Genomic DNA, 21,317 nt, shown 5'->3' with positions numbered 1-21,317 from the left:
TGCTTCACACCTAAAGGGTACATAGATCAGTCCCTAAAATATTAAAAATATAAAATAAACTTTTATTTAAACATTTAGAAAATATAAATTTAATGTAAGGGCATACAGCTCAGCACTATCTCATTTCTCCTCATGTGTTCCACTATGAAGGTTATACTTCTGAGATGCTTTAATGCTTAAGCTTTGACTCCTAAGAGTTAGTGTTTGATTATCACACCAGTAAAAAAGACATCCGCTGTACCATAGAAAATGGGGTTAAGCAGGTAAATACTTGAGGAAGGGCTGTTATTTCAATGAGCAAAACCTCTTCATACCTTCATCTTACAAGATTAGTCATGTCTCATTGGTGCGCACAATACAATTTTCAGGCATAAATATAAATACATTTTCTTGTGTGGTTTACAAAGAGTTTTTTCATTAAAGTTCCAGAGGATAATCTGAATGTGTGTGTGTTTCTTCACCTCTTTCTGTTGTCTTTCCAGTTCTTTCATTCTGATCTCACGCGCTTCTGCACGGGCCGCCCTCTTAGCTGCCAAACGGGCTTCGGCCTGCAGGGGGAAGTGAAGGTAAAGAGAGGGAGAAAGGAAAATCATTAAACCATACAATGAGACCATACATAATATAGTGAATGCAAAAGTATTGATAGTTAACTTAAGAATAAAAATAAACACACACACTAATATACACACATATTATTTTTACGTATGTAATGAAATAATAGGTTCCAATGCTTCCAATTTGAAAGCAAAGTGTTTCAAAAGCAAAAAGTAGCACTCCACTAAACTCTTTCTTTATTTCATTTTCTGAATCTAAATCCAACAGAATCTAAACAGGAAATACAGTGGCACGTGGGTGCAATTGCATAGTTCGGTTACAACATGTGTAAATCCCTGTCATAACACGCATGTTTTGTAACTGTATACTCTTATGCCTGCACACGTTACAAGTGTATTTGTGTTTACATGAGTGTATTTAGTTTCAGCACTGACAACGTTTATACATGTGTGTGATTTCAGTCCATCACACTACAAAAAACTCCTTTTAAGGAAAAGACTCCCAGTAAGGACAGAGGGGGGAGAGAGTTAGAGAGAGAGAGAGAGAGAGAGAGAGAGAGAGAGAGAGAGAGAGAGAGAGAGAGAGAGAGAGAGAGAGCGAGCGCAAGCACACTTCCTTCCTGTATATGACGGCAACATGTGGTGACAGCCAAAAAAAAAAACCTCAAGCCCAGTACTTCCTCAGAGACACCCTCCCAAAGTGATGTTTGCATCTTAACTCCACCCACTCTTCTTTTCATTCCCTTACAACAACTCCACACCAAAGCTAGTAATATTCACAGGGCTTTGATCCAAACCCACCATGATTTTGAAAGTGCGTAAACAAGTCTTTCCTTTTGTATAGTTTAACATATTTAATAGGGACTTTCTATTAGTCTTGTAAGTATACTGGACATCAAAACTAGGCCTTTGTTTAATTAGGAAATATAACTAGCTTTAACAAACTTGCCTTATCCTAAAATACATCAGGTAATTTTTTTAATATGTCAGCAAGTTGTTTTCAGTTTGGACAGCTCTTACATTTCTTTTAGTCTAGGACTAATACTAAGTCTTTACCATTGTTTCAAACTCTGTTCAATGATACTAAAGCGCACTATTTCACATTATTTTTCATTATTACAATACTGATTTTAAATACTGTCAGGTTGCAAAAAGGAAAATCATAGTAACACATAACTTAAAGCTTTAATAGCTGCCCCCTATTTGAAAAAATACTTTATTCAATGTAAAGTATTTTAACTCTCAGCTACTGAAATGGGGTCTGTACATACAAACACTCATGAATTCCTGTGTTTGTTGGCTGATGGAGAAGTCTATAATAACTTGTTCCTTAGTAAATGTCAGATCATAATCTTAAATTGGCTTTCCGTCCTAGATCCAGTCGCGCCACTTTCCGAGGAAGCAGCTGCTCAATGCCGAGATCTCTAGAACAGAAAGCCTTTTTCAACAACTATGTTTAGGAAATACATTGCCAAAGTAAATATTTCCACAGCTTCAACCACTTCTTGTAACAGTGCTAACAGAAAATCATGACCTAATTTTGCTTTATTTTAAAAAGTTGGACTCATTTCTTTTTTAAGAAAATATGGGAACAACCAGCTTCAATACATTCTTTCCGAATTCTTGCCAAGGAGTACAACACAACAGATTTGATATATACCCTAACCAAGATTAAGAGATTTATGTGGGGCTAAATTAAATTCAACTAAACAAAACACATCATGATTCAAATGCCCTTAAACAGCGACAAATAAAAGGGGAAATAAAGGACAAACTTGGAAAATTTATTCAGATTGTCATCTATAATGAGATTACAAAAACCTTTCCTAATAAATTGTGCTGATCATTTGTATACTGTATCCCAAGTGTTAAACAGGGCCTGTATTGGCCATGTTATGTTAGTCAGTACAGTTGTAATGATGAGGGCAGGTAATTATTTACTTGAACTGCTTCAGGAAACCAAATTACTGCAGTGTTTCTCAGCAATTAAGCAGCTGTCTAAACATGTTTATAACAGGTTCTTTCTAATGTAAACCCACATTCCCTCAAGGCACCTGTACATACATACACACTCGAAAAGACTTAAAAAGGCTTAAACTATAATGTGGAACCTTAAAGAATAATATGTAACAAGAAAAAGCACTCCAACGAAACATCAAGAGCAACAGAGTCTTTTTAAAACATTCGTCAATAAATGCACAACTGTGTGACTAACAGTGTAACCAAAACCATGCCGTTTTGACCATAGCAGGAAGTTAAAGGCCTGAATCATTCACAATCACCGATAGATCACACCCTTCTTGCAATATTCACAGTGTAACATTCGAAACGCTGATGGTACAAACAGCCATTCCTGTTCTGTGCTAATATGCAGAGCATGTGACATATGCACACACAGTATGATTAACATGAACAAACTAAACATCCATATTAATCTATCTACTGCTGTACATGTAAAAAAATATTATACTTAAAACAAAGATTTTGACCTTAAACATGTTAATATTTCTAAAAGGGCACGCTTTTCCTCTAAACCAAAAGGACAAACTCATTTTCCCTAACCCAGATTCATATAAGACTGACCTTTTTGCAGTTATCAAAGTAGACCATGATGTCTGTAACAGTGAGCGTATGGAAGCCGGGGTCATCTGCATCATCCACCATCATGAGCTCTCACACACTCCCTTATACCAGAAAAGATGCAAACTGGCCTATTTCATACACCTCTCTCTTCTCACACGCTCCTCAACAGCTATTTTTAATGACCCACATGGAACAGCCTCTATCAATACGCTGTACCAAAAAATGCTCCAATTTAATGGAAGTAGATATCCAGAAACCTTATGTGCTGTCTGATGAATATAGACAACATTAATGGATGTGGTTTGCTAAAATATAAATTATGTTTACTAGAAGCACCAAAGGTGCAAAAAATAATCAGAAACGTTGGTATATAATGCATGAGTCATATGCAATACATTTATGGTGCTGTTTTGAAGCTTGCCAATCTCTGGCCACATGGCATAAGTCATGCGTACTTGAGGGCGAGTAATAATGGCAGATTTGAGCTGTCCATTGAATGATTTCCAAACCAGTTATGGTAATTGCTGTTACCAGGAAGCAATTGCGATCACTGTCACTGAAAAGACAATCATTTATTTAGGTCGAGATAAAACCGGTACAAAATTGTGTGCCCAGGTTTAATAAAAATTCTTTGTTGGTGCCTTTTAAGGTGCAAGCTTGTCATTGAGAAGTCCCGGGGGGTTCTGATGAATGCCAGACCAAATCTGAGTCTAGAGTTCTTATCTGTCGACATAAATGCCACAGAATAAGATGCCAAGGCTGCCTGAGCTCTCTCTCCCACGGCTCCTGGTACAAGCCTGCCAGGCTGAGTACATGCTATTCAGCTGCTCTGATGACAGGCTGTTTGTAGGAAAAATGAAGGGCAGCCACGGTAACAAAAAGACAGGAAAAGTGACACAAAGACATGTTACTTGATGGCCATAAACAAAATGACATTGTTCTAGGTGTTATACATGTTCTCTTGCACTGTAAAGGGCAGTTTATATTTTGCGTAGGAGCTACACTGTAGGCCAGGGGTGTCAAACTCAAGGCCTGCGGGCCAAATCCGGCCCGCCCCCTCATTTTAACTGGCCCGCGAGAGTTTACAAATTCTGGTAATTATGTGGCCCGCGAGACCTTACAAATTATTTTAATGTTATTATAAGTTTTATTTTTTGCAGGTTATTTCCTACATTGATTGCTTTTTTTAGCAGCCACCAAAAGAATTTTTGTCCCGCCAAAGTCTTTTTAATGTTATTATAGTGATAATGTTGATGATTGCAGGAGAGAGAGAACACAGTGCCCCACACACGCGCATTACTAGAGTGGTCGTGTCTTAATGCGAAGGCTGCAGCCTCCGGAGGGCGCATTTCCAGGCTGCATACGTCATCAAGACTGTCTTGTTTCAGAATATTAACAATTATAAAGTTGAATATTATTCTTAGTTTATAGCAAATAGTTGTAATATGCATTTGACTTGCGGATGTAATGGCCAGTTAACTTAAAAAAAAACAGGCTTGATGACGCTACATATGCGAGCCCCCCACAGGCTGCAGCCTTTGGATTTAGAAACGGACAGTATCTGCTCTTTCTTTCTTTCCCGCTCTAACGCACGCTCACGCGCATCCAGCGAGAAAATGTTTTCCGTCTCGTTTACAAAAATGTTTCGCGATGTCCACCTGGGATTAGTTTACAACGCATCTATTCCCGCTAAATACGGGAACTAACGACTCATCTGAACCGATAACTTTTAATAAACCATTGAAACTATTGATCTGTAGCCTACAACACTGAACTCATGAGACGTCAGTCAATCAGACACTTAAAGCCAGGTAAAAAAAAAATCACAGCTTTTTTGCAAAGAGGGCAAGAAATGACAAGCGAGAGTAAATGTGTCTAATAAATGCATATTATGGTGGAGATTGTAAAAGTCTTTATTAGTATCTTAAAATGCCTCTCATTTTCTTACCTGCACAATGAAGGATAACAGAACATTTTGAGTGTACTCACATACAACATGTGTTTTTGTCACCACAATTATTTTAAAATAATCTGTAGAACCGTTGCACTCTATACACTTTGTCATTATTTGCCTGGGCTTCTACTTTCAAAGCTATGTATTAATTGAGTTATTAACAAAACCAATAGTAATCAAATGCAGAGAAAATTATGCAATGTACAGTAATAAAAGAGTTAATACATTCATACAGTCCTTCAAATACAACCGGCCCTTTGAGAGCAACTGTAATGCTGATGTGGCCCAAGAGGAAATTGGGTTTGACACCCCTGCTGTAGGCTATACATCAGTTTTCATTTATACTTATGCGTTTTAGTTTACGTCAACGTCCAATTACACATGTAGATGACTAGTAAGCAGTCCACTGGTTTGTTACTTGTGTATACACATTTTAAGGCAAAAGTTTAAGAAGCAGCAGCTTGTTGTGTATGTTGTTGTTGGAGAAGGATTAGCAGTGCTGGAGGTAAATAGACAGGTTTTGTTGCAAAGTCGCACCTTAACTTGGTCCAACTTTGTTTTTACCATTGCAAGCTGAAATAGCTCATCACAGGACTACGCCTCTGTGTTGTAAATATAGCTCGATCGGAAAGCAGGTGATGGTGATTGATTACTAATCAAGAAACTGGCTTTACTGACAAGATGCGCATGACAATTGCATGCGATTTATTGTGCAGCCCTACCCTGCAACTTGCTCAAACACAGTTTGGACTACAGTCCTCTACTTCCTAATTGAATGATGTCAACATAAGATTTTTTGACTAACCTAGGAATACGGAAATCACCAGCTAAGCTCATGCGACTCTGACTAAGCTAAGCTGCTGTCGAATCACAACACACCGAACCAGCTACACAATCAGAACTCATTATTTCTGAAGGAGGGACTTCATAGAACAAGGAAGACATCAGCCTGTTTTTAGGACAGTGAAAACAGCAGTATAGAGAAAAGTAAATTGTGTGAAAAAAATTTGTTTTTTTTTACACACAAAACATGAACACGTTATTGTTAATATATATATTTGTATATGCAGTATTATTTTAAATGTGATTATTGCTATTTAGCTTCTTTAAATTAAATTACAGAAGACTACAGACCAAGCTGAAAAACACAAACATTTCTTTATAAATAGCAAAATGTTCAAATTGAGATTTTTTGACAGAACTTAAATATAAAGTATAAATCACACTTAAGTGACAAGCAAGCTTTACTGAAGAGATAAGATTAAAGGAACAGTATGTAGGATTGTGGCCAAAACTGGTACTGCAATCACAAAACTTGTGGCTAAAACTGGTACTGTAATCACACAGATGGTGGCCAATACACAACATGACAACATAAACATCAGTTGAGGGCTGCAACTCCACTTTTAAAATGACAATATCCTGGACAGACCACTGTTGTCAGTGATATAAGTACTTGAAATGAAAATGATTTCTTAATGTCTAGTGACATATCAGGGCCATTTGATGATCCGGAGTCCACGATGTTTGAAAGCCAGTCCACGATGTTTGAAAGCCAATGTTGATATTTGAAATCACCTAAACAAACACGCCCCTACCCCAATAGAATCTGGACCTTCTGTTTATAGACCCGCCCCACACATACGCAACCCGGCAAGGATGTCGGTTAGTAGACACGCTCCTTACTGCTGATTGGCTATGAGTGTGTTTTGGTAGTCGGCCCGTCTCCTTTTCCAAAGCATTGTTCAAACATCGTGGACTCCGCCTTTAATTGATAATACATTTCTTACATACTGTTCCTTTAAATTTTTTTTGCATCTGACATGTTTTCTTGTAAATGAAAATTTTTTATCAGGGTCAGTGGAGTGGCCTGTGGTGGGGATTTAGCAAATTTCAGGGTTCCCACACCTTAGTTAAATTAAAATTTAAGGACCTTTCAAAGACTTTCCAGATCCAATAATTCCCCTCAATTTCAAGGACTAAATGTGGGGACACATTTCAAGTGAGAGCAATCATGTTACCTTTTAAGATACATTGTTACAATTCCTTTTCGAGGGAACTCGCGTTGCTGTGGTGACACTTTGGGGACGCCTCCAGGGGTAAGTGCATCTGAATGTGTATCAAATTTAACCAATGGTGAGGCTTAACGACAAAGACAGACTGACGCGGGAGCCAGGAAGTATATCGCTATCTGAAATATTGGCAAAGACAGCGTTACAGGGACGCAGGAAGTATGGCAAGGGAGACGCAGCGTCTCGTTCCCTTCTCAGGGAACAAGAGTTACATACGTACCCTGAGACGTTTTCATGTGTCAAACACAATTATGCAAAAAAGCATTTTGGTATGAATCAACATTCGCAGACAGAAGATATAAGCATTCAAAGTGAACAATTTAGCACATGTGCTTAAAAAGTCTAGAATTTGTATGATATTATCCTACACCACACAGGGAATAATATGGATTTTTTTCCAGAAAACGTCTTGCATTAAATAGATTCAAGAACTTTTAATGACCTGTATCTATGTATGTTTATTTTCAAAAAACTTCCCAGGGTCTTGAATTTTTTTCTCCAGATTCACAAACTTTCAAGGATTTCAAGGACCCGTGGGAACCCTGAAATTTGAAGCAAAAATATTTGATGATTGTATAATACATGCCGAGAGCATTCAGTTAATATCATCTCATTTTTGACTGAGGTGGGGTTTAGCAACTTTTGCATCTGAGCTTCTCAATTATTAACTAACACAAACTGGCAATTTTATTTACATAATGTTCATTAAATTCTTTTAAAAACGTTCGAAATCATATTGATTATAACAGGGAAATCATATAATATTCAAAATCATTATGCCAGCGGTTTATAATGGATTTACTGGGTCTTCAGTACGAGACGTAAACAATCTTTCTAGGTTGAGTATTAACTCAAGAGCCAGACAGTGGAACATATGAGATCACAGCGGGCGTCTCAGCGCCCAGTCTACCAAAATTAACACTTACATTTCTCCAGTCTGTCATTTATTTACAATTACTCATGTAGTAGATGCTAAGTTTTATCCAAAACATATTCCAGAGCGTTTATCATTTTGCCTAAGAAGCCAACCACAAGCGTAGTTTGTGTTAACATAAGACAAGAGTCAAAGCTATGGAAGGATAAACAACATAGAAGATAGAGGGTCTATATATAACCTGAAACTAAAACCTATATCAAGCCTGTCATGATGTCAATCGTAAAGCAAATAGTGTCCGATCTGTGTGTGCTGTAGAGTATTCATAACAGAACATGTCCTTGAGGGATGTATCCAAAGAGGGCTAAAAAATGTCAGGCAGAAATTTTTGCCATTTTAGGCTGAAAGAATTTGGTAACATACATTTGGATGTGGGTCATTGTGGGAGAAGAGAAAGATGACAACAAAGGTGGAAGAAAAAGAAGGAAATAAATTGTTAAAGATTACTGTTATTGTATGATAATACTATATCACAGACAGCAAATCCTTAGATTTACGTTAAAGGTATTACAGGCATTAAAGCTAATTTGTGTTGTGCACAATGTAAGTGGCACTGGCCTAATTATTTTTGGTCTGTTTCATGCTGCTAGTGGCACTATCACTGAAATGAAATCAAAAATAAGTTTTTCATGCTTACAATGTAATCAAACCTACATTAAAAAAAGTGCTAAAAAGCACTTAAAGGGACATTCAACTTCTTTTGAAAATAAGCTAATTTTCAAAAAAATTAGGCAGTGATATTACGCACTGCCGGAAAATAGTCCCCTGCCATTGAAAGTAACCAAGTAGACTATTTTCGGGCAGTGCATAATATCACTACGCCTGCTGCAGCCATGTTGCATCAGCAAAGTCACTGATTGTTATGCCAGTTTGAGAGTGTGGTTCATGGCCAGATCTGCCTAGAAAATCGCAGCTTTTGGTTTTCTGTCGGTCTTAGTACACGATGGAACGACAGAAGAGTCAAGTTTTAAATAGGAAAAATATCGAAACTCTTTGGTTATTTTTTAGCGCAATGCTAATGGTCTAATCCGATTCAATGGATTGTGCTAAGCAATGCTAAAAGTGCTAGCGCCAGACCCGGAGATCAGCTGAATGGATTCCAAAACGGTAAAAATCAAATGTTTAACTCTAGGGGAGCTGGAAAATGTGCATATTTTTAAAAAAAGTGGAATGTACCTTTAAAGCTAGTAAACTATTTTTACTATATGCTACATGACACCTATGAAGAACCATACGGGGTGATATAGCACCACTTATGGTTCTACAGAGCACAATGCTACACACAGGTGGTACATAGATGCTATGTGGCACTTAAAATGGTTCTTTTATAATTACAAGCCAGTAAACAACTGTTTTTAGAGTGTATGGTCACCTGGGTATACTATCCACATACTCAAATCTACACACATGGTGTATATACAGTAGTTGCCAATATGCAGCTTTTACGACAGACGCAGCTCTTCACAGAATAAGGGGACTTTGTGTGCTTGACCAACAGAAACACTTGCTTCACTGACCACAAGAGTTACTTAAGACACAGCACAAGCCTGTGAGAGATACAGACGCCTGTTGATGTGCACGACAAGAGCATCAAGTGGGTGAGATACACCAGCTTTTGCTCTCATTTACTGATTCCTGGTGTCAAATGACATTCAGTCTGCTAAAACACATAAGGCCTAAAACTGTCCTGAAATGATCTGGGTTTACACTGAAGAATAGCCGATACCGTAGTTTGCCTTGGAAGACAAAGCTGAGTGATGTTATTTCTATGGAGTCTTATCAACTTGAATAGAATATTTTTTCACACTAAACTGTTTCACATCTATGTAGACATGCAAAATAAGCAGACAACTTTCACAAGTCACCAGTCTAAAAGTGAAAGTCTGATTATGCATTCCTTTGCTTTTAGCTTATCAGACCAAAATACACAATGTGACCTTGTACACAGAGTTAATAAATAATGAATCTTAAAACGTGCAGTTAAAGGACAAGTTCGGTATTTTACACTTAAAGCCCTGTTTTCAGATTGTTTATGATGAAATAGAACGGGTTTGACTGAAATTTGGACATATGATGCTGGCCCGAGAATTTTCGGGTGTTTCTTGTATCACCTCCCACCTCAATAATGGCTGTATAGGTGCACAGGAACAATCCTTCCTAAAATGCATTAAACTCGGGCCAGCATCATATGTCGAAATTTCAGTCAAACCCGTTCTATTTCATCATAAACAATCTGAAAACAGGGCTTTAAGTGTAAAATACCGAACTTGTCCTTTAACTGTACATTTTAAGTCTTAAGACTTTTCTGTGAAATTGGACCTTAGGCATTTAGTGGACGCTTTTATCTAAAGTGAAGAAAACAAAGCGATTCCTCTGGGAAACAAAAGCATCAAAACAAAGCTGTTTAAACTGTATTTCAGCAGAACCATGTTATTATGTGTTGTCATATTTGCATAATTTATAGTTACTTTTGATTTCAAAGGCAAATTACCAACCGCTCAGAATTATTTAAAGTGATAGTTCACCCAAAAATGAAAATTCTGTCATCATTTACTCACTCTCATGTTGTTACAAACCTGAATAAATTTCTTTGTTCTGATAAACACAAAGTAAGATATTTTGAGGAATGTTTGTAAACAAACCTTTATGTGGACCCCATTTACTTCCATAGTATTCTTTTTTCTTACTGTGGAATTGAATGGGGTCCACGAAGGGTCTGTTTACAAACATTTGTCAAAATATCTTCAAAGAAATTCATACAGGTTTGTAACAACATGAGGGTGAGTAAATGATGACAGAATTTTCATTTTTGGATGAACTATCCCTTTAAGTGACCTGTGTATGTACCCTAAATGTATCACAACAGTTGTGTTTTAAATCATTATAAAAATATTTCAAAGTGATAAATACTGGCCCTTGAAAAGTTCATTACTGATAAATCATGACCAATCAGCATCAAGAGCACAAGAAATACAGATAACTCAGCAGTTCTCCATAAGGATGCCTCCCAACAGCACAGAATAAACAGGAAAGCAATTTTGATAACAATCTTCAGGGACCGCCAGTGACGTATGAAAGAGGAAGAAAACCCTTTCTGAGCCCTTATATGGAGAGGTTCCATTCACTGAAAGATGTTGGTGTACAAAAAAGGCACTATGACTTAAGATTACCAAAATGATTTTAAAATTCCCTGTGCAGTTTCCAACAAAGTGTCTCATTTTCTGTAAGTCTGTGCTTTAAGTTACGCAACAAAGCCCACGGATAATATTTAAAGATGGTTCTTGAATACCATCTCATCTATGCACAGAGTTCATCCTAAGTAAGGCTGTAATGGTTATCATGGAGCAAACATAAGCGTTAATGTCAACATGCTAAACTGCATGACAATACTATTCTTCCGAGTGCAAAAATAGAAAATATTCTTTATGTTTACGACAATGTGAAGATCAACAGTAAGAGAGCTTCCAACCGACATCCCAACAGTCAGAGTCTGATTAATCATCTTGTTCGGACTCACCTGGCACTATAATCTGCCTTAAACCATCTCAGGTCAAAATTGTACTGGTGCCAATAGAATAAAACACAGCTGGAGTGTCACTAGTGGCTTTTAAGTGTGGAGAATATCCAGACACTACAATATTTAAACTGTGAAGGCTTTGGAATGAGTTATGTAAAATAAACTTCCGTAATCTGCATTTAGTTTTTTAAGCAAACATTACTGGATGAGCCTGGCTTACTGCTACCCTTAGGGGATGAACTGCCATGTGTGCTACTTGTTGCCCATCAGTGACAGGCCATGCATTTCACACCTGGGCCTTCAGTGCTGTACATGAATTAATCCATCTCGTAATACTATCATTATACCGTCAGGGCAATAGAAACACATCAACCATTAAATTGCACAGTAAAATAGAAATTAATGTATTTTACACCTCAAGGATTAACAATCTAATTCTACTATATTTTAAAAAGACACTACAAAATGATACGCAGAACATAATATACAGAAACCCCTTTGAAATGTATTTGAAAAGAAGGCAATTAAACTTTTCTTTTTTTGCAAAAGAAATCGCATAAATTGTTCTTGGAAAAAAGATTACCAACTTTTTTGATGAATCAAAAGCATAACAAGTTGCTTTGTTGACAGTCTATATAATGCAAATAGTTTTTTTAAGGTTTACTGTACATAAATGCATTAAACTCACCAAATTAGCCTACAGATTATTTTGCTGGCTGAAATATGATTGGATAAATGCTCTATTATAAATATGCATGACTGGAAGCAGCACAACTAAGGCTACGTTCACACTGCAGGGCTTAATGCTCAATTCCGATTTTTTTGAAAAAATTAGATTTTTTTGCAAGGCCGTTCACATTTCCAATTAAAGGGAAACTTCACCCATTTGCATTAAGCTTTGTACCGTTAGAACCCCAGTCATGTTTTTGAATGGTCGTGCACCATTCCCTCAGTTTCCCCTGAGAGGGGAGAAATACTGATTTCAGTGAGGCACTTCCTTCTTTCAATGATGTAAAAATCGTCATTTTGCGTCATTGAAAGAAGGAAATCCTGTATCTCTATTAAGTGTGAAAGACTACAGACACTCATTCCTCATTTTTCCAAGGTGGGGGCTATGGGTGGGACCCACTCGCGCTTCAGACCAATTACAGATAAGTGGGTGGGACTTACGAAAATATACGAACACAGACGGAAAAAAACGATCAGCCGCCATCTTTATGCTAAGCTAAGCTAAACAGAAGTTGTGGAGCGAGCCGAATTCATGTTACAATAACAGTGGAAGTTAATCAATATTACATGGAAGAGGGTGATTTTACAAGTGTGATGCTCTAATCCGCTGTACATTGCACCTTTATGAGCCACAATACTGCTGAGGCAGATGTAGGAACAGAAGCCCGAGGAGAAGCCGGAGCCTGGGCGTCGGCTGGGTAGAGGAGCCCGGTGAAGACGCAGAAACCATCGGCTTCTGCTGCGTAGAGAAGCTTGGACAGACTACTGCCTGTATTCCCGCTGTGTGCTTGCTTTATTACATTTCTGCATCAGATAAGGATATGGGCGTTTGTTTGGTGAGGGTTTCTATGCAGGAGAGGAACTTTGCGCGCGTTTGGAACGTTTATTTCACGGACATGTTTCGGTTTACGAGCAGACGCGCTGCGGAGTATATAAGCTTGGACGGACTCGCGCCGTTTGCTTTCGGTTTAACATTTCTGGATCAGATAAGGATATGAACGTTTGTTTTGTTAATGTTTCTGGGCGCGTGCTTATTTCAAAGACGTGTTTCGGTTTACGAGCACAAGCTCCAAGAGCTGAGGCAGCGCGTCTGTGGAGATATTATGCAGGGGACGCGTTTGTGTGGAGGATGCAGGGATAAACGGACGTCTGACTAAAGTTAGTGTTTATATTTTCTTTGTTATACTAACGTGGCTTTTATGTACACAATAGCATATCTGAGCGGTGTTTTATATGTCTATATTGTGAAAGCAGTGAGGCCAATAATAACACAAATGTAATTACAGTAAACAAGAGACAAAAAGAAAATTGGTAAAACTAAATAAACATTTAAAATGCATACCCTTTTTTAACTAATTGAAAAGACATTTGTACTGCGGATCTGAAACCGCACGTTACTGTTTGAATAAGACTTTGCTACACACCAGACCAGAGTGTTATTGTGTGTACCACAATGTAACGTCACGTTTAAAAGTAAATCATGATTGGTGTCAGTCAGACACAGTGGTGGTGGCTATTTTCTTTGTTTTACTAACGTGGCATTTATGTACATAATAGCATGTCTGAGCCGTGTTCCGATTAATGGGAGTGGCTTGCAGAGCTGTGTATTGTGGTGCATAGTGGCAGTTGTAGTTTTTCATACAAATGTGCTCTAAAGTCACATTTTGTCTTTTCTCTGTCAAATAGGCACAAAATTCTACATTTATGTTACATTTTGACTACAAATATGACTCACTTTCCATAAAGATTAATGTTCCTATGGGTGAAATGGCCCTTTAAATGCAACCTTTTGTGATCTCCAGTGTGAACGTGAAATGACCCAGAAGTGACCCGCGTACGCAGAAGAGTACTCAACGGTCAACGACGTCACTCGTTGTTTGGGGAAGTAGCTAACGTTAAACATGAATGTCAACAATAGTGTGGTCAACAGCGGAGCTCTTTTTGCAATATTAAAGTTATTTTCCCAATGGATCCAGCACAATTACAATCTTCTCGTTTTAAGAAGAAAATTAAAAAGAAGGAGCAGAGCAAGGTTTTTGGACATGGCGTTTTGTGGAGCAGTGTTCGCAAATATTAATAAAATCTATGACCTCACTTCCCTTCCATTGACTGGTCTCAGCAGCATCGTCCGCCATGGCTGTTGTTTATCTTCTTGTTCCTGCCTACTTCATCGCAGAATTATGACGTTTGTAGAGTGTCAATGACGTACGGGTCAGATATATGTGGCCTGGCCGTTCAGACGGAGGTCGCATTTCAAAAGATCAGATACGCATCGGATTCAGGACCACATACCCAAGTGGCCTGGGTCACATTTGAAAAGATCGGATCTGTGTCATTTAGACGGTCATGAAAAGATCAGATACAGGTCGCATAGGGGCAAAAAAATCGGAATTGGGTCTTTTCAGCCTGCAGTGTGAACGTAGCCTAAGGCCACATGTATCCGACCCGTACGTCATTGATACGCTACAAACGTCATAATTCTGCGTTGAAGTAGGCAGGAACAAGAAGATAAACAACAACTATGGCGGCCGATGCTGCTGAGACCAGTCAATGGAAGGGAAGCGAGGTCATAGATTTTATTAATATTTGCGAACACTGCTCCACAAAACGCCATGGCCAAAAACCTTGCTCTGCTCCTTTTTTTTATTTTCTTCTTAAAACGAGAAGATTGTAATTGTGCTGGATCCATTGGGAAAATAACTTTAATATTGCAAAAAGAGCTCCGCTGTTGACCACACTATTGTTGACATTCATGTTAAACGTTAGCTACTTCCGCAAACAACGAGTGACGTCGTTGACCGTTGAGTACTCTTCTGCGTACGCGGGTCACTTCTGGGTCATTTCACGTTCACACTGGAGATCACAAAAGGTTGCATTTAATTGGAAATGTGAACGGCCTTGCAAAAAAATCAAATTTTTTCAAAAAATCGGAATTGAGCATTAAGCTCTGCAGTGTGAACGTAGCCTAAGAGAAAAGCTATGAAATGAAGATAATAAGACTATTATGGGATTTATTTAATAAACAACCACGGAACAATATATTAAAACGTAAATCAGTAATTCAAATAGTGTTTAGGCAAAAAAAATTGTGTTTACTGTGCAAAACACTGATTTTCGAGTGCTATGCTAGCTAGTAGCTACATCCATAAATCCTACATCTACATGTCCATTAAAACCCAGTAACTCAGGACAAAACTGACAAATACATTAGCTAAAAAAAATCTAGGTGGCTAGTAGTGCAATAGTGGTAAATTAGAAATGATCAAGAGTTGTGTTAACACTCAGCAGACAGCCAGCACTCCAGAGGGCATCTGAAGCTGGCCTGGCCCTGTCCTAAACAAAAACTTTGCAGAATGTGATCAGTAACCAAACACAAACAGATGGACCCAATCTAATAATGTCATCAGTTTGTCCTACAAGATTCTACAATTTGGATTCATGTGACTATAAAGAGAAGCAAAACAATGAATCAGGCCACTGATGTCTTGAGCATGTAATTCAACTCCATCCATTACTAGATGTCTTTACCTAATTCCACTCAATATAAGGGTCTCTTAAAATGGCATGTCTGGTCTTGAAGCTGCACTAACAGCTGGTTTTTGAGTGCCTTCTATTTTTAAAGCCCTTGTTACAGAACAACCACATGAGGGCCAACATACCAACTTGTCAGAGGCCAGCAATAATAAAGCAACACTATATCAGCGGTAGCTGCAGGTACCAGGTGAGAACAGTTAAGGTAACATGTATATTTTATGAAGGCATTCAAAATTAATATAAAGCAGACTAACAGCAAACCTGCTCTTATACAACCGGGTTTTTCAACTGTGTAAAACTACATAAGCAGCAATACAAAAACTGTATAACAGGTGGTGATGTCATTCAAATCTTTAGTAGCTAAATAACACAAATTGGAAAAGGCATCCTGATGTCTGTGAACATCTCTTCCACATACAAGGCCTAACAAGATATATCTGAACATGCTTTAGTAAAACTAAAAGTGTGCATATTCAAAATCTATACTTCTATACATTAACATGCTACTTGACATTAACAAGTTCTTGAGAATGGGCTGCACAAGAAAGCAACAAATGTGCTGTGCAACTCATAAGACGGTTCAGATTTCTAAAAACATTTTGCACGGGATTATGCAACACTGGCATCCTACAGATCTAGTTTCTGTGTTTAGCAGTGGCCAAGCAAAGTATCAGTTAAGACGAATCGTGGGTACACATACACGCGGTTAATGCATCACTGACTGTATTTCGCACTATTAAATGATAGGGCAGCTATTGCTGACAGAACTGTGAGAAGGCCTCTCTTCTGACAACCACTGGGTGGATGTGTCAAGCATAGACATGCTATAAATAGTACTAAACATTTGCTACACACTATTTAACACAAATGCAGGTAAGTTAACACACATTAAGAGTTCAATATGCACAGTGAGTGCGTAATGACAGGAATTATACAGCACACAAGTGAAAGATATAACTGGGCCAAAATCATTTCCCTAAGCTGTCAAATCAAAGTTTCCTCCACCATGAACCCAGCACCTGTTCAAGCACATCAACCCAGATAATGTAGCACACTGGTAGCACATAAAAGTTTAACAATACCCAACAAATAAAAAAACACTATGGCAAAGGTATAAAAACAACTTTGGCATCAGAATTGTGTAGACATTTGCTTGACAACTACAGTGAAAACTCACAGGAAGCAGATTTAGGAGAGGAAATGATCTAGAGTTGAGACAATATGTGTTCAAATTCTTTATTTAAGCTCACATAAAGGCTCACATAGACACTATCTGGCGTTTTAATAACTAATTTTTTCTTAGTTTAATAAATAAACTAGCTTAAAGATAGAACCACGTGATTCTCCTGTTTTTCTTTAGAGGTCTACCGTTTAATGCTATGCTGTACCTGTCCAGTTAGATCCATTACATTGTTTTACCACTTAAAAAATAAGTTTACCTCTCTTGCAATCAAGTTGAGGGCATCTTCCTCACCAGTCATCCCATTTTTGCTGGGGGTCCGTTTACGTCCTGGCCCTTGTGATCCCATTAGAAACCTTTAATAAATCCTTCACAGACTTTCACGCTACTGTACGCTTGAGAGCCGATCCCGATCAATAAATACAGGTATGAATCCTCCAAAGCATAAAACAACCACATGTGATTCCAGTTAAACAGGCGTTAAACGGCGACGCGGTTCATTGTGTTACATCCGTCTTTTGCTCTCTTCCTAGTGCTCTACTTTGAAAGATAGAAGAGTCACCGGCGTATTCATGACACACGTGTTGCCCGCGAGGAGCTGCCAAAATGGCTGTAACGTTAAATGTAAATGATCTGAAGTTTGTTATCTCAGAGATTCAGACTGTTAGCCAGTGTGTTTGTTTGTAATAAAAGTTTCTCGCTTCTTGTTTAGTTCACTCTTGGTGTGCAGATGGTTGTGGGTTAGTTGGGGGGAGTTACAGGGCTCTCACGCCCTGCTATTTTTAATCATGAGAGTCTGGTGCTAAAAACAGAAGCCTTATCTTGCACTTCTTAAAAGTACTCATGTATTTATACACCTTTCTCTACAAAAATGAACTTCATGTTGCAATTTATTCTTAAAAGTATTGTACAAAATAATTAATAATAAAATATTTAACTTAAGGTTTAAAATATTTTGTAATTTAAACTGAGTTGCTAAAATCCATTTGAATTTTTTATGTATTCGTTTATGATTTGTTTTATAGCTGTAAATCTACCGCAATTAAGGCATGAAAGGACAAACAGACTTCAGTTGGTGTATTTGGACATCTAGTGGTAGAAAAAGGTAACTTACCAGTCATAGTGTATTTTTTTTTTTGTAAAAGTTACTGTTCGGTAGGAACAAAATAAAATGAGATTTTTTTTAACTATAATAACTTTTCTTGTTCGTTTTCTTTTCTCTGACGTAAATTATTGGTTTCTTGGTGCGCTCGTGTACTGATTGATTAGAGAAATGTTTCAGGTGTGCAGATAAAAATGACGTAAAATGCAGCTTGTTTCCTGTACCGTAAAATAAAAAAACACGCGAAACGTCCGTTGTTGCAATTTTATGAAATGTAACATCTCTTTACTCAGAAATATCTCTTTTGCTATCAAAGTTTTAACATAAGTGTGTGCGCGCGCGCGCGCTCGCTTCTGTCTTCCCTCAGTTTTAATTGTGTACGCGCACTAGAGTGCAAAGTCTTTCAAACAGCAGCAGCGTGAATGCGCAGATGGCTCTCTAATCGCGCGCTTGGCCTGCGTCTGACCTGTATGTATGCAATAAAGTTCAAGCTCAACGTTACCTAAGGTCAGCTGTACCGGTGTGCGAGGAAATTAAGAACATTTTGGTTAATCATTATGTTCCACGTGCCTTTCTCTTCCATTTTAAAACACCATTTAGGTTTCTGGTACAATTTATTGATTTTACTAAATAATTTTCAGTTTGGGTTCTTGCAGTTTCCCAATTAGTGCTTTATTAGTTTATGGCTGGTTATGAGTTTTTGTTCTTGCCAACACACAATACTATGCACCGATAGGATTTTTTTGGGGCTGATACCGATTTAAACAGACAACTTCTGGCCGATATTAAACACTTATATACAATACTATACAGTTGGTCCATTAGCTAGTTTATTTCTGCATCAAATAATTTTTAATGAACATGGATTGGATCTAATTAACATTCAACTGACCAACACAAGAGAGGCACAAATTAAGCCAAAACAAATATAATAAGACAGCATGACAACCTTCAAAGGTGTTTTTTGCTATTCAGCGTTTATTTTATTAACAACACATTTTTTTTTTACATATAATGGATTTCTTTATGCAGTTAATTAATAAACAATCGGTATCGGCCTTTCTAGTGCTATTGCCGGTATGCCGGATTCAAATTAATCAAAAATCGGCCGATACATCGGTGCATCACTACACAAGACAACTCTACAGGCAGGACATCATTAAGGTAATAAACCACACATTTATAAAACACAAAACATTATGTTAAACATTAGGGGTGTGACGAGATCTCGTGCGATACTAAATATGTATCGCGAGATTAAGTGTGTCTCGCGAGATTTCTTGTGTAGGTGAAATTCTGGCCATTTCTCAAATAAAAGACTGCATCCTTCGGAGGTCGCATTTTTAAACTGCATTTACTTCATAAATACTGTCTTATTAGAGACTACTAACAATTATAAAGTTTACTAATAATTTAGTTAATCGCAAATTGTTGTAATATGCTCACGACTTGCGAATGTAATGCTCAGTTAATGATCTGAAATAAACCTTAATGACGTATGCACCCTGCATATGCGACCTCCGGAGGATGCAGCTTTCTGTTTGACCCTTTTAGGGGCCAGTTACACCAAAAGCGTTTATGGCAGTTGCAGGCGCCTTTTTTAAAGCGTAACTAAACCCCTTGTCAGAGCCTGACTCCACCCACTGGCAATATTTGAAAAATGCAAGAAAAGTGGGCAGATCCCAACGGAGATAGAGGGGATGAACTAAGCTCGTACCAAGCATGTGGTGAGATCGTAACAAGGGCGTGGTGAGCTTGAACCTGCTTACGTCACGAGTTAGGCTGCAGTCACACCAAAAGCGTTTATGGCAGTTGCAGGCGCCTTTTTTGAATGATATTCTATGGGCAGGGCGCGTTTGCGCGCTGTTTATGCGCGCCGAGCGCCTTGCGGTTTTTTGCTGCCTGCCGCGCACGCGTTTTTGAAGGAGCGCTGAGAGCGGAGAAGAGCCTGACGTCATTCACGTCTTCCATTGTCCAATCGAATCAGGGGAGAGGCGGGCCTTACGTTGTAGTGAGGGAAGTTTAAATTTGCTTTGAAGAACCGGACTCCATTCGCTCACTCTCTCCTTCGTGTTTGTGCACCTCTCATCCTCAAACAAGGTCAGAGCAAGCGCCCTCTTTTTAAAGTTTCTGCTAATATGACAGTTAACAGCAAAAGAGCGCTCACGCTTCAATATTTGATGACTCGGTGGTTGCTTAGCAATATGAAAAGCCGTGTCGCACTGCTCTTTTTTAAAAAAGGCAGTGCGTTGCGCCTTGCGTTTGCAAGCGTTTAAAGCGCTTTTGGTGTGACTGGCCCCTTACTTTTTGGACCCAACATCCAATAGGAAAATTCAACTGCAGTAGCCACCGTTCAACCTGAAGAGGGCAGCACTCAGACGTTTTTACACCATATATTGTAGTATTGAAACACTTTATATCCAAATGTCAAAAAACTTACTAAAATCAATGAACAGCACTAATAAAGCATCATTCTTACAGATCATTAACTAAAAAAAGTTGGTTAAGGGTTTAGTTACTCTTTAAATGATATTCTATGGGCATGGAGCGTTTGCGCGCTGTTAATGCGCGCTGAGCGCCTTGCGGTTTTGGCCGGCGGCCGCAGCACGCGCCTTTGAAGGAACGCTGAGAGCAGAGAAGCGCCCGACGTCATTCGCCTCTTTCCATTGTCCACTCGAATGAGGGGAGATGCGGTTCTTACGTTGTGGTGAGGGAAGTTTACAGTTGCTTTGAAGAACCGGACTCCACTCGCTCACTCTCTCCTGTGTGTTTGTGCACCTCTCACCCTCAAACAAGGTCAGAGCAAGCGTCATCTTTTTAAAGTTTCTGCTAATATGACAGTTAACAGCAAAAGAGCGCACGCTTCAATATTTGATTGACAAGACAGCTGACTAGGTGGTTGCCTAGCAATATAAAAGCCGCGTCGACTCGCACTGCTCTTTTTTAAAAAAGGCAGTGCGTCGCGCCTTGCGTTTCCAAGCGTTTAAAGCGTGGTTGGTGTAATTAGCCTCTTACAGTGCATGCATTATATTCTGTCTTTTACTGCATTTGCTTTTTTGTTTGGGTTTCCAATAATGTTCGTTTGGGAGCTCGTGAGACGTGTTGTGTTTGTCTGATGATCAGTGTCAGATGTGAAGTCTCAGCAGATTAAACCATCA

The 21,317-nt window shown here is 38.5% G+C and overlaps 1 protein-coding gene across 22 annotated transcripts in view; it reads right to left on the bottom strand.

Moving 5' to 3' along the window:
* lrrfip1a (leucine rich repeat (in FLII) interacting protein 1a) overlaps nt 1-18,154 on the bottom strand; it is a 44,083-nt gene extending 25,929 nt beyond the window's left edge. For 4 of the 22 annotated variants that reach the window (XM_055216151.2, XM_055216153.2, XM_055216156.2 and 1 more), the window contains exons 1-2: nt 17,317-18,139; nt 462-548 (exon numbers count right to left, since the gene is read on the bottom strand). In XM_055216151.2, the coding sequence (XP_055072126.2) occupies nt 462-548; nt 17,317-17,406 (177 nt within the window). In that variant the 5' untranslated portion in view covers nt 17,407-18,139. Of the gene's footprint in view, nt 1-461; nt 549-3,137; nt 3,290-17,316 lie in introns of those variants that run through there. The other 18 variants (XM_055216157.2, XM_055216159.2, XM_055216164.2 and 15 more) reach the window with 14 other exon arrangements.
* Nucleotides 18,155-21,317: the final 3,163 nt, after the last annotated feature.

This window comes from Misgurnus anguillicaudatus, chromosome 17, assembly GCF_027580225.2.
Source record: "Misgurnus anguillicaudatus chromosome 17, ASM2758022v2, whole genome shotgun sequence".
Taxonomy (NCBI): domain Eukaryota; kingdom Metazoa; phylum Chordata; class Actinopteri; order Cypriniformes; family Cobitidae; genus Misgurnus; species Misgurnus anguillicaudatus.
This window is presented reverse-complemented; position numbering and strand designations above follow the sequence as displayed.